The 13,591-nt window shown below is 50.8% G+C and overlaps 1 protein-coding gene across 1 annotated transcript in view; it reads right to left on the bottom strand.

Annotated features, from left to right (window-relative positions):
- The window catches only part of ST14 (ST14 transmembrane serine protease matriptase), a 50,882-nt gene extending 40,047 nt beyond the window's left edge, over window positions 1-10,835 (bottom strand). Inside the window, exon 1 of the mRNA XM_019035916.4 lies at window positions 10,524-10,835. Within this exon, the coding sequence (XP_018891461.2) occupies window positions 10,524-10,604 (81 nt within the window). The 5' untranslated portion in view covers window positions 10,605-10,835. The remainder of the gene's footprint in view (window positions 1-10,523) is intronic.
- Window positions 10,836-13,591: the final 2,756 nt, after the last annotated feature.

Raw genomic sequence — 13,591 nt, 5'->3', positions numbered from 1 at the left:
CTCCAGCACACAGGCCCAAGCTGAGCCTTGCCTGGAATCCTCCCGGGACCACAACAAGCCACCGTACTTTCTCCCTGGGGCCTCACCTCTTCCCCAGCCTGCACCATGCTGGGTGGACCAGGAAGTCCTGGCTGGTCACAGTGCCCCAGTTTCCTCTTCCTACTGCCTCTCTCCCTCCCCCTCCACCCTCAACCTTGCCCAGAGTTAGCACTTGATTGACTAATTGATGGGTTGATGGAAGGTCTTCTCTCCCCATAGCCAGAATTAGGCAGCCTCCCCAGGGCAGGCTGGAATAATCTGCCAGTTGCCAAGTGCCCTCGACCAAGAAGGGGAAATAATACTCAGTCCACACCTCAGGGCTCTGCTGACAGTCCCCCAGGCTCTCTGGGGTCAGACCTGGCCTGGCCACCCACTGTCCTCAGGCCCCATTTAAGGTTCGACTTTGCCGGATCTCTCCTGGTCCTCAGTTCAGTGTGTCGCCCCCAAAACACACACACCAGGACATAACCTCTTTTGCCAATTCTAGCCGGAAAATTCCATCTCTGCCTCTTCGATCCCACTAAGTTTGCACCAGCCCTCTCCTTATGTGCCAAAGACCTACTTCCCGGCCCAGCTGCCCCACCTTCCTCCTGCCCCAAGTCACCGGACTCAGAGCAGAAGCATCTGCCTGCAGCAGCACAAACAGGCAGATCCCCCAAAACCCGACAAGAGAAACAAGAGGTGCAGCCAGCACCTAGTAACTTCTTTTCATTCGTTTTCTTGACTTTTTATTAAATCCACATTCTGATTTCACGAGCTAGTGTGCCTTTCATTACTGACATTTTTATGGAGATACTTGTAGATTCCCATACAGTTGTAGGAAATCATACTGAGATCCTTGCCCAGTTTCTCCCAATAGTCACACCTCATAAAACTCTTATCATAATACCACAACAGCAGTATCATCCGCGGATCTTATTCAGACTTCCCGTTTCACTGCTACTCACGTAAGTATTAAGTTCCATCTATGTCATCGCTAGCGTAGTCCCCTGTCTCTGGCATCACAGTCAACATTCTGAACAGCTCCAACACGAGGATACCCATGGCCTTCTGTAACCACAGCCACCTCCCTCCTGTCCCCCACCCCTTCAGCTCCACAATCGCTAATCTGTCCTCTACTACTAACGTGGTGTCATTTCAAAAATTATGTTATATAGGCCAGGTGTGGTGGCTCACGCCTGTAATCCCAGCACTTTGGAAGGTCAAGGCGGGTGGATCACCTGAGGTCAGGATTTCAAGACCAGCCTGGCCAACATGGCGAAACCCTGCCTCTACTAAAAATACAAAAATTAGCTGGGTGTGGTGGTACACACCTGTAGTCCCAGCTACTTGGGAGGCTGAGGCAGGAGAATCGCTTGAACCCGGGAGATGGAGGTTGCAGTGAGCCCAGATCACACCGCTGTACTCCAGCCTGGGACAGAGCAGGACTCTGTCTCAAAAAAAAAAAACAACCCATTATGTTATATAAATAAATAATATGGTATGTATGGGACTGTTGGCTTTTTTTTAACTGCACAAAATTCCCTGGAGGTCCTTCAAGTTGTTGCATCCATCAGCTTGTTCCTTTTCAGTGCCCGGTCATATTTCATGGCATGGAGGTGCCACGGTCTGTTTCTGACTTGGTGGACCCAGGGATCTGCAGAAGCTAGTGGGAAAAACCCAAGCCTGCCTGCAGCCTCTAGAACTGGGTAAGTTCTAAAACACTCTTCCACGGCTACAAATCTGAGCACCTGTTTTGGGGAAAGGACCAACTATGCAAACAGAGGGGCCCCACCCCCAGGGGAGGGCACCAGGAAGTCTGTGTCCTCTATTAGAACCAGACTCTATCCTGGGGGAATAGGATACAAGCGAGGGGAGAACTGCTGGATCTACCCTTGAAATTGGATTCTCAGAGCCGAGACAGATTCTGCAGGGCATGTCACCCACCTCTCATCCTCGCGAGACCATCCTTTTGGAAGAAATAGCATTTTCCTTAGTACGAGTATTAGGAAGCTCTTCCTTCCACCAAGTGTGATCAGCACTGCAATCATCTCTGCACTAATTAGCACTGCAACAGAACCAGCCTAGTTTCCCCACTCAGGAGATGCTCCAGTGGAAGCTCTACATCAGTGCTCGTGTGCTCTCTCAGTCTGCACCTCCTCTGGCTAAACATGCTCAACTCCTCTGATCATTCAAACAAAATGTTTTCTAAACCCTGGCCATCTGGTTCCATCTCACCCTTAGTCATCTTCCCTTGAAGACACCGTTTCCAGAATTCACCAGCATAACCCACAAGAGGTCTGACTAGCGTGGCCTCCACAGGGTCTGCTTGCCAATTACCTTCCTCATTCTGTTTGCTCTTTTTCTATTAATTGTCCAATGATGCATTCAAGTAACACACCCAAACAATAAAACGATTAAAATAAGAAGATGGAAAGAATGATATGTTCCCTTGATGAAAGCTTATAAGGCAATCAAAAATGTTTTTCAAAAAGTAGATAATGACATGGAAAAGCTATCTAAGATAGAATGTTAAATGAAAAAAATAGGCTGGGCACGGTGGCTCATGCCTGCAATCCCAGCACTTTGGGAGTTCAAGGCAGGTAGACCACTTGAGGCCAGGATTCAAGACCAGCCTGGCCCATATGGTGAAACCCCCATTTCTACCAAAAATACAAAAATTAGCCTGGCGCAGTGGCGCACACCTGTAATTCCAGCTGCTTGGAAGGCTGAGGCAGGAGAATTGCTCAAACCTGGGAGGCAGAGGTTGCAGTGAGCCGAGATCGCGCCACTGCACTTCAGCCTAGGCGACAGAGCAAGACCCTATCTCAGAAAAAAAAAAAATAGTCACTCCCGCCCTTCGAAATTCAGCTCAGGCATCTCCTTGGAGTAATTCTGGGAGATCCCTCTCCAACACCTCCCTCCCAGACTCCTGTGATAGGGGAGGGAAGGGGGTCTGTCTTGCTCCACAAATCTAGCATGAGGTATGATATCTAATAAATGTTTGATAAGTTCATTAATAAAATCATACCTTTACTGCAGAGTGGAATTAGTGATGATTCCATTTGGAAGAGAATAGGTGTACACACAAACAGCAGAACACGCACACAAGACTTGTGGGAGAATATAAACAAAACTATTTATACAGGCTCTAAAATCTGGGAGAGGGAATTTCAGGAGTTTCACATTTTACACTGTACATTTCTATATTGTGTGACTTCAAAAAGAAAAGTTTCCTAAATGTGGTAATGAGGAAAAAAATTTTTTTAGAAAACATGCATAGGCAATACCAAATTGTTAAAATGTCTTTGTAGGGATATTTGTGTCATTTTTATTAAAAAAAATTTTTTTTGAGACAGAGTCTCACTCTGTCACCCAGGCTGGAGTGCAATGGCACGATCTCGGCTCACTGCAACCTCCACCTCCCGGGTTCAAGTGATTCTCCTCTCTCAGTCTCCTGAGTAGCTAGGATTACAGGTGCCCACCGCCATGCCTGGCTAATTTTTGGATTTTTAGTGGAGATGGGGTTTCACCATGTTGGCCAGGCTAGTCTTGAACTCCTGACCTCAAGTGATCCATCGGCCCTGGCCTCTCAAAGTGCTGGGATTACAGGCATGAACCACCGCGCCCGGCCTCATTTTTAAATTCTTACTACTTATCTGAGTTGGCCAAGTTTTCTTTAAATATGTATATATTAGCCTTTTAATAATAACTTTAAAAGGTATAACCAAATAAAAACATAGGGGGAAGAAAGCACACTTCGACTTTGGGCAGTCACACTTCCATGCCTGATCTCTCCTGGGCTCACTGTCAACTCAGAACTCTGGGTCTCGTGGTTTCTGCTCCATGGTTGAGGGAGGTGGTTCAGCGAGTGAAGCACTGACTCCTGACCCAGACGGATGCGTTCTGCTCAGCGCAGCCTATCAGACAGTCTGTCCAGATGCTCTGACTCATAATCAAGTCATACAAGGTATCAGCCTTTCCCTCCCAGCTGGTGTCATCTGTGGAGCTGATAGGCAAATGCCCCAAGTCCTCATCTGAGCTGTTACTAAATAAGAAATGGCACAGAACCCAGGAAGGGGTGACGAGCAGCCTGAGGTCACCACCCAAAGTGACGTGGATTCAAGAACAGACCCCCCCCTTAGGCACAGCCTTTCAATCAGACACAAGCCTACCAGACCTTCGATCCTCCAGCACCCAGGGCTCCATACCCAGCAGACAGGAGGCCAATAAAACACCTTGTCCAGGATACAAGTGGTGTGTGCACAACGACCAACTAGACACATTGAACCATAGACAGCAAGGAGGGGAAAGAGGCGTGAAAAGTGATTTGTTGGCAGAGGTGGGTGAATTGGTTTTCATTTTAAAACTTCCGCCATAATTTTTAATCATATGTATAATACATAAAGCTATGTCTATGTAAAGCATGTTGAAATCACAACTCCAGCTGTGCTCCTGGTCCACCAGCTAAGGAACCTCATCAAAAGGGAAAACCAGACAAGTTGGTCTACGATGTTTGTAGCACACCAGCACTGGCACCAGGTGATCACCACTTCCTTTTTATGTGCTCACAGCTCTCTGGTGAATAACATGTTCTAGCAGTTTGCTGGGGATACGCAACCTTCACCATCATCTCAGGAATACAATTTTATAATGGCATCGTGGTGAGCTCCCAGGCTTTGAAGTTGCGCAGATCTGAGTTTGAATTCTTGCTCTACTTCTTACTGCCTTTACACAAACCCTTTGAGCCTCAGTATTCTCATCTGTGAACTGGGCATTTTTTTCCCCACATAGCTGTTGTGAGGATAAAGTGAGGTCAGGAACTGAAGTGCAGATATTTAGTGAAAGGTAGAAATAACTGTCATCACATTCTTCTCCACCCTTTCAACATCGCCACCACCATCATCATCCCCACCACCACCTCAGCATCACCAACGTGTGCCAAAAAGAGTCAAAGGATCCAAGATTTTGATCAGTTAGCCAACTATCACAGGATTCGGGGGAAAATCCCAAAATATTGCTAAGCCCAGGCAGAATAGTGAAATTCTGAAAATATGAGCACCTGAGACAGAATTTTTAGCAGGGAGCTGCTTCTGGAAAGATTCGTAACAAAGCAAAAAGGGCAACTACTACCCATGAGCTCTGAGCAAACCCCAAACACACTTCTCACCACTGCCAACCAGGCCAGGCTAAGAACTCTGAGAATTCTGTAAGTTTCTATTCCCATCCTACCAAATGGTTTCTATAATTTAGTCCCAGGCAACTCAGAAACATCCTGAGAAGAGAAATCCAGTTTCTTACCCAAATCTGATGAATTGTCAACCTTTAGTATTCCATCCCCTCCTGAACCCTGTGGGCTGACAGCCCTGTTCCGCATGTCACAGCCCACACAGGATACGACAGGGCCAGACTACCTGGGCTCCAATCTAGATTCCGCCACTATTTTGCTCTGCGACCTCAGGCAAGTTACTTAGCCTCGCTGTGCTCCATTTTCCTCACCTATAAAAAGGTAATAACAATAAGGCTGGGCCGGGCGTGGTGGCTCACGCCTGTAATCCCAGCACTTTGGGAGGCCGAGGCGGGCAGATCACCTGATCTCAGGAGTTTGAGACCAGCCTGACCAACATGGAGAAACCCCATCTCTACTAAAAATACAACATTAGCCGGGCATGGTGGTGCATGCCTGTAATCCCAGCTACTCGGGGGGCTGAGGCAGGAGAATCGCTTGAATCCAGGAGGCGGAGGTTGTGGTGAGCTGAGATCACACCATTGCACTCCAGCCTGGGCAAAAAGAGCGAAACTCCATCTCAAAATAATAATAATAATAATAATAATAATAAGGCTAGGTGTGGGGGCTCACACTTGTAGTCCCAGCACTTCTGGAGGCTGAGGTGGGCAGATCACTTGAGCCCAGGAGTTCAAGACCAGCTTGGGCAACATAGCAAGACCCTGCCTCTACAAAAAATACAAAAATTAGTCAGGAGTGCTGGTGCCCACCTGTAGTCCCAGCTACTGAGAAAGCTGAGGCAGGAGGATTGCTTGAGCCGGGAGGTCAAGGTAGCAGTGAGCCATGATTGCACCATTGCACTCCAGCCTGGGTGACAGAGGGAGACCCTGTCTAAAAAAAAAAAAAAAAAGTAATAAGAACACTTGTCTCTGAGAAGGGTAACACTTGGTCTCAAAGACCAGTAATACCACATCTTACTTCCCTTCAGCCATGCCTGACCCAGGACTAGGTACACAGTTAGTTCAATGAAGCTTGGCAGGAAAAAAGACAAACAGCCAGCCGTGCTCAATAAATGCTAACGATTATTAGTGTTCATCATTATTAGTATTCTAGACACTCCAGTAATCATTGCACAATATCAAAAGCAACATCATCTTCAGGACCTGGGCTCCCAGGGGACTCTGTCACGTTTCCCTTCCTCTTCCAAAGACAACTTCTCTTTTAAAAGAGACATGAGCCACCAGCCTTGGCAGAACCACAGACCAGAGAAGGAGCAGACATCAGGGAACTTGAGGGCCACAGTGTTCCGAGGGACAGAAGCCACTGGCCACAGCAGTAGGCAGTCTGGTAGTCTGGTTCCCAGGGAGCAGAGTGAGGGTCAGGTAGGGGGAGGGAGCTGTGACTCGTTCTCCTTCCGCAGCTGGTGACAACGTGGCAACAGGCCAGCAAGTCGGCTCTGAGCAGGTCCACCCTCTGACCATTTCCACTGCGAGCAGGCGAAGGCAGCCATCAAACTAGGGGCATCTTCTCCTCTTCCTCAGTTTTCTCAACTCCTAAACGAGGAATTTCCAGGTGTTCTCAGGACCAAGGCAGAGGGAAGGCTCCAGAAAGCCCCTGGAGAAGGCAGATTTCCGGTCCACTCCAGCAGCTGAAGCCCCACCTATAGGACAATCCTAGCTTCCTGCTGCTTTCTGCCTTCCCAACCCTCTTCCTCACCCACTGCACACACCTGCCCAGCACATGCTCTAGAGAACAAAAAAGGCAGTTCTCTAAAGTTTTATGTGGGCACAGTGGCTCACGCCTATAATCCCAACTACTTAGAAGTCTGAGACAAGGAGGATCGATCACCTGGGCCCAAGAGTTTGCGTCCAGCCTGGGCAACATAGCAAGACCCCCGTGTCTAAAAAACAAAACAAAATAAAAGTTTAATTTTCTATGGTGGGAGGGGCAGGGGATGAGAAGGAGAAAGGGATATGCAGCTGGCACACATTTTCTTTTCATAGAAAGATCTTTCTCCTAGAAGCTGGGTAAAGCAGGGGAATGAAAATCAGAAGGTCTTAGGAAGAGGTCTCTGTTGCTGGCGAGTAGTTCCTTGAATCCTAGGGGCACTTGCCTGCATTTGGCAGGGCAGGATGGCTCCTCTGCGAGGTCAGGGCCCCACTGACAGCCTGGGTTCTCAGCCTCTCGACAGGCGTCCTACTGATACTATATTATCTACTTGCTTGTCTCAAGTCCCTTTCAACTCAAAAACTCAAGCTGCATCATTTGAACACCACACTGCAACTTACAAAGGGCTTTCATGTAAAGTACCCCTCTTAATCCTTTCAACAAACCTGGAACATATATGTCATCCCCATTTTATAGCCACAGAAACCAAGGCTTAGAGATATTGGGTAACATCTCTGAGATCACGTGGCTAGACAAGGCGGCCCCGGGTCTTGGCTGCATGTTACCTCCTGCCACCACATCACAGATGCCTGCAGCCCTAATTTGCTGACCTGGCCCTTCCAGCCTGGGTTAGAGAGATGCCATGCGCTCACCCAGTGCATATCGAGAAGCTAGTACTCATGAGTCAGAATCTAGTTCCCTGTATCCCACACTACCTTGGGTGGTCCCAAGGACAGGGGCTGTGAGTCTAGGGTCTTCCTCACTGCTATTTCCCAGCACCTGGCACAGGCTCAGTCAGTGGGTTACCTAGCAGATATTGTTATGTGAACGAATGCCTGAATGGTTGACCAGTTAACAAGCAGGTGACTCTCTGAATAGCTAGAGGTGTACACCCTGGCCCCTAGACATCTGATTTTGGCCACACAACATCCGATTTTTCCAACCTTGGTCTCTGGATGCCTAAGGGATGCTGAGTCTTACCTAGGGCAATCGTGATCTGAGAAGGAACCAGTGGATGTCAAGGCAGCTTCATATTCACCATCAAATACTCAACAGGAATCAAGACCCTCAGGGAGGCAGGCTTCCTGGTTCTCATTAATGGCCATAAGAAGTGGCTTCTGTTTCCCTGCTTGCTCGCAGGCAGGGCTCACACCATCCCCAGATGCAGTAACGTGCATCAGGACTCTGAAGGCCATGCAGAACACTTGATGGGAACAGCAGGGGTGGGGCAGGGGCCATGCCACCAGCCTTGGGAAGGGGACAGCCAGATACAAATACCACCAAACAAGGGTGCAGGGATGGATGCAACTGGGTACAAGGAACCCAGAAACAACAGCACCCTGTGGGCCAGGCTCTGCTGACCCAGATAGTAAACCCAGGGGCAGCAGCCACACCTCCCGGCCAGGGATGGAGATCCTAGCTGCAAACACACACTACAGGGTGATCCCAGGGACTGGGATTTCTGGTGAGGCCAGGGATGGGAGGAATCTGCAACACATGGAAATGAGCTTCGGCCAATTTCCTCTGGACACTCCGCCTCGCAGCTAACTTTGGCATTCGTCTCAGTTTCGCTCTCAAGACTGGATGTTCTTTAAAGGAAACAACCACATCTTACTGGTCTCTGAGAGCCTTCCCTTCACCCATGCCTGGCCCAGGACTAGGTACTGAGTTAGTTCAATAAAGCTCGGCAGGAGAAAAGACAAAGAGCAAGCCAAGAGAATGAAAATGGCAGAGAGGGAAGGAACAGCCCAAGGGCGCAGAGAGCAAATGAGCTTCGCAGAGGAGGAGGAAATGAGCAGGGACAGGGGAAACTAAAGCCAGGGCTTGCAGGTGACAAGACAAGTCCGCTGAATGTGGGATCCTGGGGGTGAGTGGAAGGTGAGCCCCAGCCTGGCTGCTTGTCAGGTGGTGAGATGGCTCAGAGAGGAGGCTGGACCACACGACCTGGAAGACCCTGCTTTCCCCGTGTGGGCAGGAGAGTCCTAGAAAGGGAAGTCAGGGAGAACAAACTTGGGGTGGGGGCACCGGACTGCCCTGAAATAACAAATTCCAAACAGCAGGTTCTCTGCTGAAGAGGCAGGGAGTCTAGAACCCCAAGTAGGCAATTAGCAAGGACACAAACATAGCAATTACAGCAAGGAAGACAAGGTGAATCTGCCTCACAGCAGGGCACAGGCACAGCCAGGGGAAGGGCCCAAGCCTTCAGGTCCACTGGAAGCTTTCCTCCTTGTTGAGGGTGAAAAGTGGAGAAAATAGCAGAGCCCAGCCCCAGGTCCTGTCTGTGGTGCAGGCAGCCTCCAAAGCCCCAGCGTCTGATTTTCTGCAAGCTCCCTGGGTAGGGATGCTGCTTGGACAAAAGGAATTGATCTGAGACAGCACCAAAATCAGGCCTGACTCAGGGAGCAACGGCGGAGGCTATGGAACCCAGGGGCACCCGGAAGGAGGGGAGAAAGTGAGGGTTGGCAGGGCAGGGAGGCCATCATTTGCAGAGGAGCAAAACTCTCTGCCACACAGCCCCTGCCTCTCAGCGCCGCCCTGACCTGGCATGCCCTGGCCTTCCAGGAAACCTGGGGGTCTGCGTTGGACAGAGAGGGTAGAGACCTGGCTGCTGGTCCCGCCCGGGCACTACCACCTAGGTGGGTCCGTCAATGAAGTGACTAGCGACCCATCCCCAACTCCATACAGGAACATGTAATCTTTTTGAGATCTTTCAGTAGGTCTTTCATTGTTCTTTCTGCCAAAGAAGAGCTTCCTGTTTCGGTACTTCGCAAAAGGCTCAAGACATGTGTGTTCCCACATCCCTTCCCATACAGCCGCCTTCCCAAAGGGCTCCATCCCCTCTCGAGAAGCCCAGGCAAGCCCAACTCTGGAGTTCTTAGCTCCAGCCCCTATGGCAGCCAAAGCCCTGGCCTCCCAGTTGTCCTCTGCGAGGTCCCAAAGCGCCTTTTGACGGGGAAGGGGGGAGACGAAAGAAACTTTCTGCAGAGGCCAAGGATGGCTGAGACTCCAAACCCTCCTGAAATTTCACTTCCTCCCAAATAACCCCACTCCGAGTCCCTGGTTTCTTCCAGATGTTCACTAACAGCGCGAGAGTCATGGAGGGGCCGAGACGGAGCCCCTTTTTTCAACTCAGGGAAAGAAAGGACCGAGGGCGCAGGAAGGCCCAGGGGCTTCCAGCCTCCCCCTGGCGGGGCGCAGCCGGTCCGGTACCAAAGGTCCGGCCAGCCCCGCCCGCCCGCGGCCCGGCACCCGCTGAACAGGAAATTCCACCTGTGCGCCCAGAGCTCGGCCACCGACGGACACGCCAGGGCAGCCGGCCGAGCCCAGCGCTGCGCTGCAGGGTCGGGCGGGCGGAGCTTCCCAGCGCCCCGGGTCCCCGGCCCGCGCTCACCTCGTGCCGCGAGTTGTACTTGAGTCCCGCGCCGAAGTCCTTCGGGCCCCCTCCGCCCTTGTGGGCCCGATCGCTCCCCATGGTCCCCGAGGCCGATCGCGGGTCTCACAGGCGTCGTCCCTGCCGGCGGCCGGCTCCCATGGCCCGCAGGGCGCGGGGCGCGGGGCGCAGGCGGCGGGGTTCCGGGCAGGCCCAGCGCGCCCGACCGGCGGCGGTGCCCTCGCTCTGGCGCGCTCTCTCTCCCTCTTCCTCTTTCTCCGGCTGCAGCTCCGCTCTCACACTCCGGCCCGGCCCGCGCAGGTAGTTTCAGGGTGTGGCCTCGGCCCGCCCAGCCCGCCGCGCTCGCCTGCGCACCTGCCCGGCTCACCTGCCCGCCCCCGCCGGCCCTGGGGGAGGCTCCTCCCCTCGGCTCTGGGCCTGAAGGTGAGGGGGCCTCACTCGGGTGGTGGTCGCTAAGGCCCTCACCATCACCACGACGGCGTTCACCCACCCCTCCGGCCCTCGCAGGGGCCCTGCTCCGGGGGGGGCAGCCCTTTATCCACCTCCTTGATGCCAACCATCTTTTCCCTCCTCCCTCATGTGCCTCCGGTCTCTCCCCTTCATCTTGCTCACTTTGCTACAGTACTAGATCGCATTTATGAACCCCCCAAAACCAAACAGAAACCAGAACCGCCCCTGGCCCAGCCTCCCCGTCGGCTACGCAGCCTCCTGTTCTCCAGGCGGGAGGCGCTTGCTGGCCTGCGCCCGGCTACCCTGGGGAGGCCCAGTGACATGAGCTGTGCCACCAGATGCCCTCTGAGCCATCCCAACGCCCCTCGCCCACTTGCAGCATCTGATGCTTCCTCAAATGCCCCCTTTCCCTGGATTCCGGTTCTCCTTTCTAGTCCTAAATGTCATGATTCCCAAAGTTCTCCCTTCAGTTTCATCGCTTTCTTCTCTAGGCTTTTTCTCTTGGCAGCACGTCTCATCTTACGACTTCAGACAGGAAAACCTCCCTCCCAGCACAGACACCACCAAGGAGTGCCAGTTCTGCCTTAGCGGTGGCCTGGGGACGTCTCCATTTATGTTCTACTGTATTCTGTAGCCAATGAACATTACCAAGCACACACTAGGAGCTAAGCACTGTCCTGGGTACAGGGAAACAGGAGTGAACAAAATAAAAATCCCTGCTTTGAGATCAGCAAGCCCCATCATCCTTCCCTGACTTGCCCATTTTCCACTGTTTTCTCTAATTCTAATGGCAGCATTCTCCCAGGCTCAAATCCTGGAATCATCTTTGATTCTCCACCCTGCTTACATCTCATATCCAATTAGTTCCAAATCTGATCGAGACTCTGCTGACAAGCATAGCCCTTTCTCTCCTGCGCGTTTAGAAGACCTCTATTCAAGTCCTCAGAGCCCTTTGCCTGGTTAAGAAAGATCTCCTGCCTCTGGGCTGCCACCCTCTATCTCTCCTACACACAGCAGTCAGGTAAATCTGAAACCACAGCTCCTTTATGACTTTCCGTGCCTCCCGGATCAAATCCAACCTCCTTAGCCCAGCTTCACACTCCGCCCTGTCCTCCCTTAACACCGTGCCTCCCAGCATTCCTGTTTGGAGCCCCTCTCTCCAACCAGGCTCTCTGACCTTGGCAGCTTTCGTAAAGCTTTTCATCCCCTGGAAGCTCTTCTCCTTCATACTCCTTCCGCATATTGGGTCGAAGTCACCAATGGGGTTTTTTAGTGTTGCTCATTGAGTGTTTTTAGCTCTCTGCCTTCTGGGCACAGGCCAGGGTGTTACTCTCTCTTCTCTGAAGTTAGGTATGGCAGTATGGCTAGTGGTAACCAAGAAAATGTCCAATGAGAGGACACACCACTTGTACATAGCAGTATAAGGAGGCACTGCACAATTCCCTGCTCTCTTCTGAGATTAAACCTCTGTGACCTATGACCCTAAGTGGCTACAATGACACGCACTGGATATGTAGCATGAATGAGGAGCCAGTCAGCTTTTGGGATGTTAAGCCACCGAGAGTTGAGGGTTGTTTGTTATTGCTGCAAACCTCACACTTCCTGACTGATATGCTACCTCCTCCCCAGGAGTTTCCTTCCCTCTCAACCAGAACTAGCTCTGTTTGTACCTCTCTCATGGAGCTCACCACCATTTCATTGCATTTTCTGTCTGTGTCTTAACTGCCTTTGCACCCTCAAAGCCTAGCACAATGACTAACACAATATATTGGGTCAGTTTAATTGAAAGAAGAATGAATCTGCTGCCTTCCATCACATAAAGCATTCCAAAGCTAAACAGAAAATATTTCTAAAAGGCTGGCATGTTGGCTTCCAGCACTTTGGGAGGCTGAGGTGGGTGGATCACCTGAGGTCAGGAGTTTGAGATCAGCCTAGCCAACATATAGTGAAACCCCATTTCTACTAAAAATACAAAAATCAGCTGGACATGGTGGTGCATGCCTGTAGTCCCAGCTACTTGGGAAGCTGAGGCAGGAGAATTGCTTGAACCTGGGAAGTGGAGGTTGCAGTGAGCCGGGATCATGCCACTACACTCCAGACTGGAGCGAGACTCCATCTCTCAAAAAAAAAAAAAAAAAAAAGAAAAGAAAAGAAAAGAAAAGAAAAAAAGAAAAAGAAAATATATAAAAATAATTTTTCCTTTGGATTACCAATGGCACAGCATTCTTCAACTAGTGTGAGTGATGGAAAGTAAGCCAAATCCAATGTGACATAAATGAGATGGTACTCCTGACAAACAGACCTGCTGTGCTGCTGCAAACTCAGCGACTCACGTCGTCTCCCCACTTCCTAGGGCCTCATCTTTTATCTCATAGAGCTGGGCGCTCAGCGTGATTTGGATGCCATATGAATGCAATGCATTGACTGCAAGTGCAGATGAGGAGAAAGCGATGCAGGACAAGACCCATCCCCTAGGATGGCTGCATGGGGATACCTTGCTGAATGCACCCTATGTGCACTCCTGGGTTGGAGGAAGCAGTGTAACCATATGTTATTCCATTAATCCCATTTGGTTTAATCCTCAAAAAATTATGAAATGTCAGTGCTTTTGTTCCTAA

Source organism: Gorilla gorilla, chromosome 9 (genome assembly GCF_029281585.2).
Source record: "Gorilla gorilla gorilla isolate KB3781 chromosome 9, NHGRI_mGorGor1-v2.1_pri, whole genome shotgun sequence".
Taxonomy (NCBI): Eukaryota; Metazoa; Chordata; class Mammalia; order Primates; family Hominidae; genus Gorilla; species Gorilla gorilla.
Note: the sequence above shows the minus strand (reverse complement) of the source record. Positions and strands in the feature narration are given on the sequence as shown.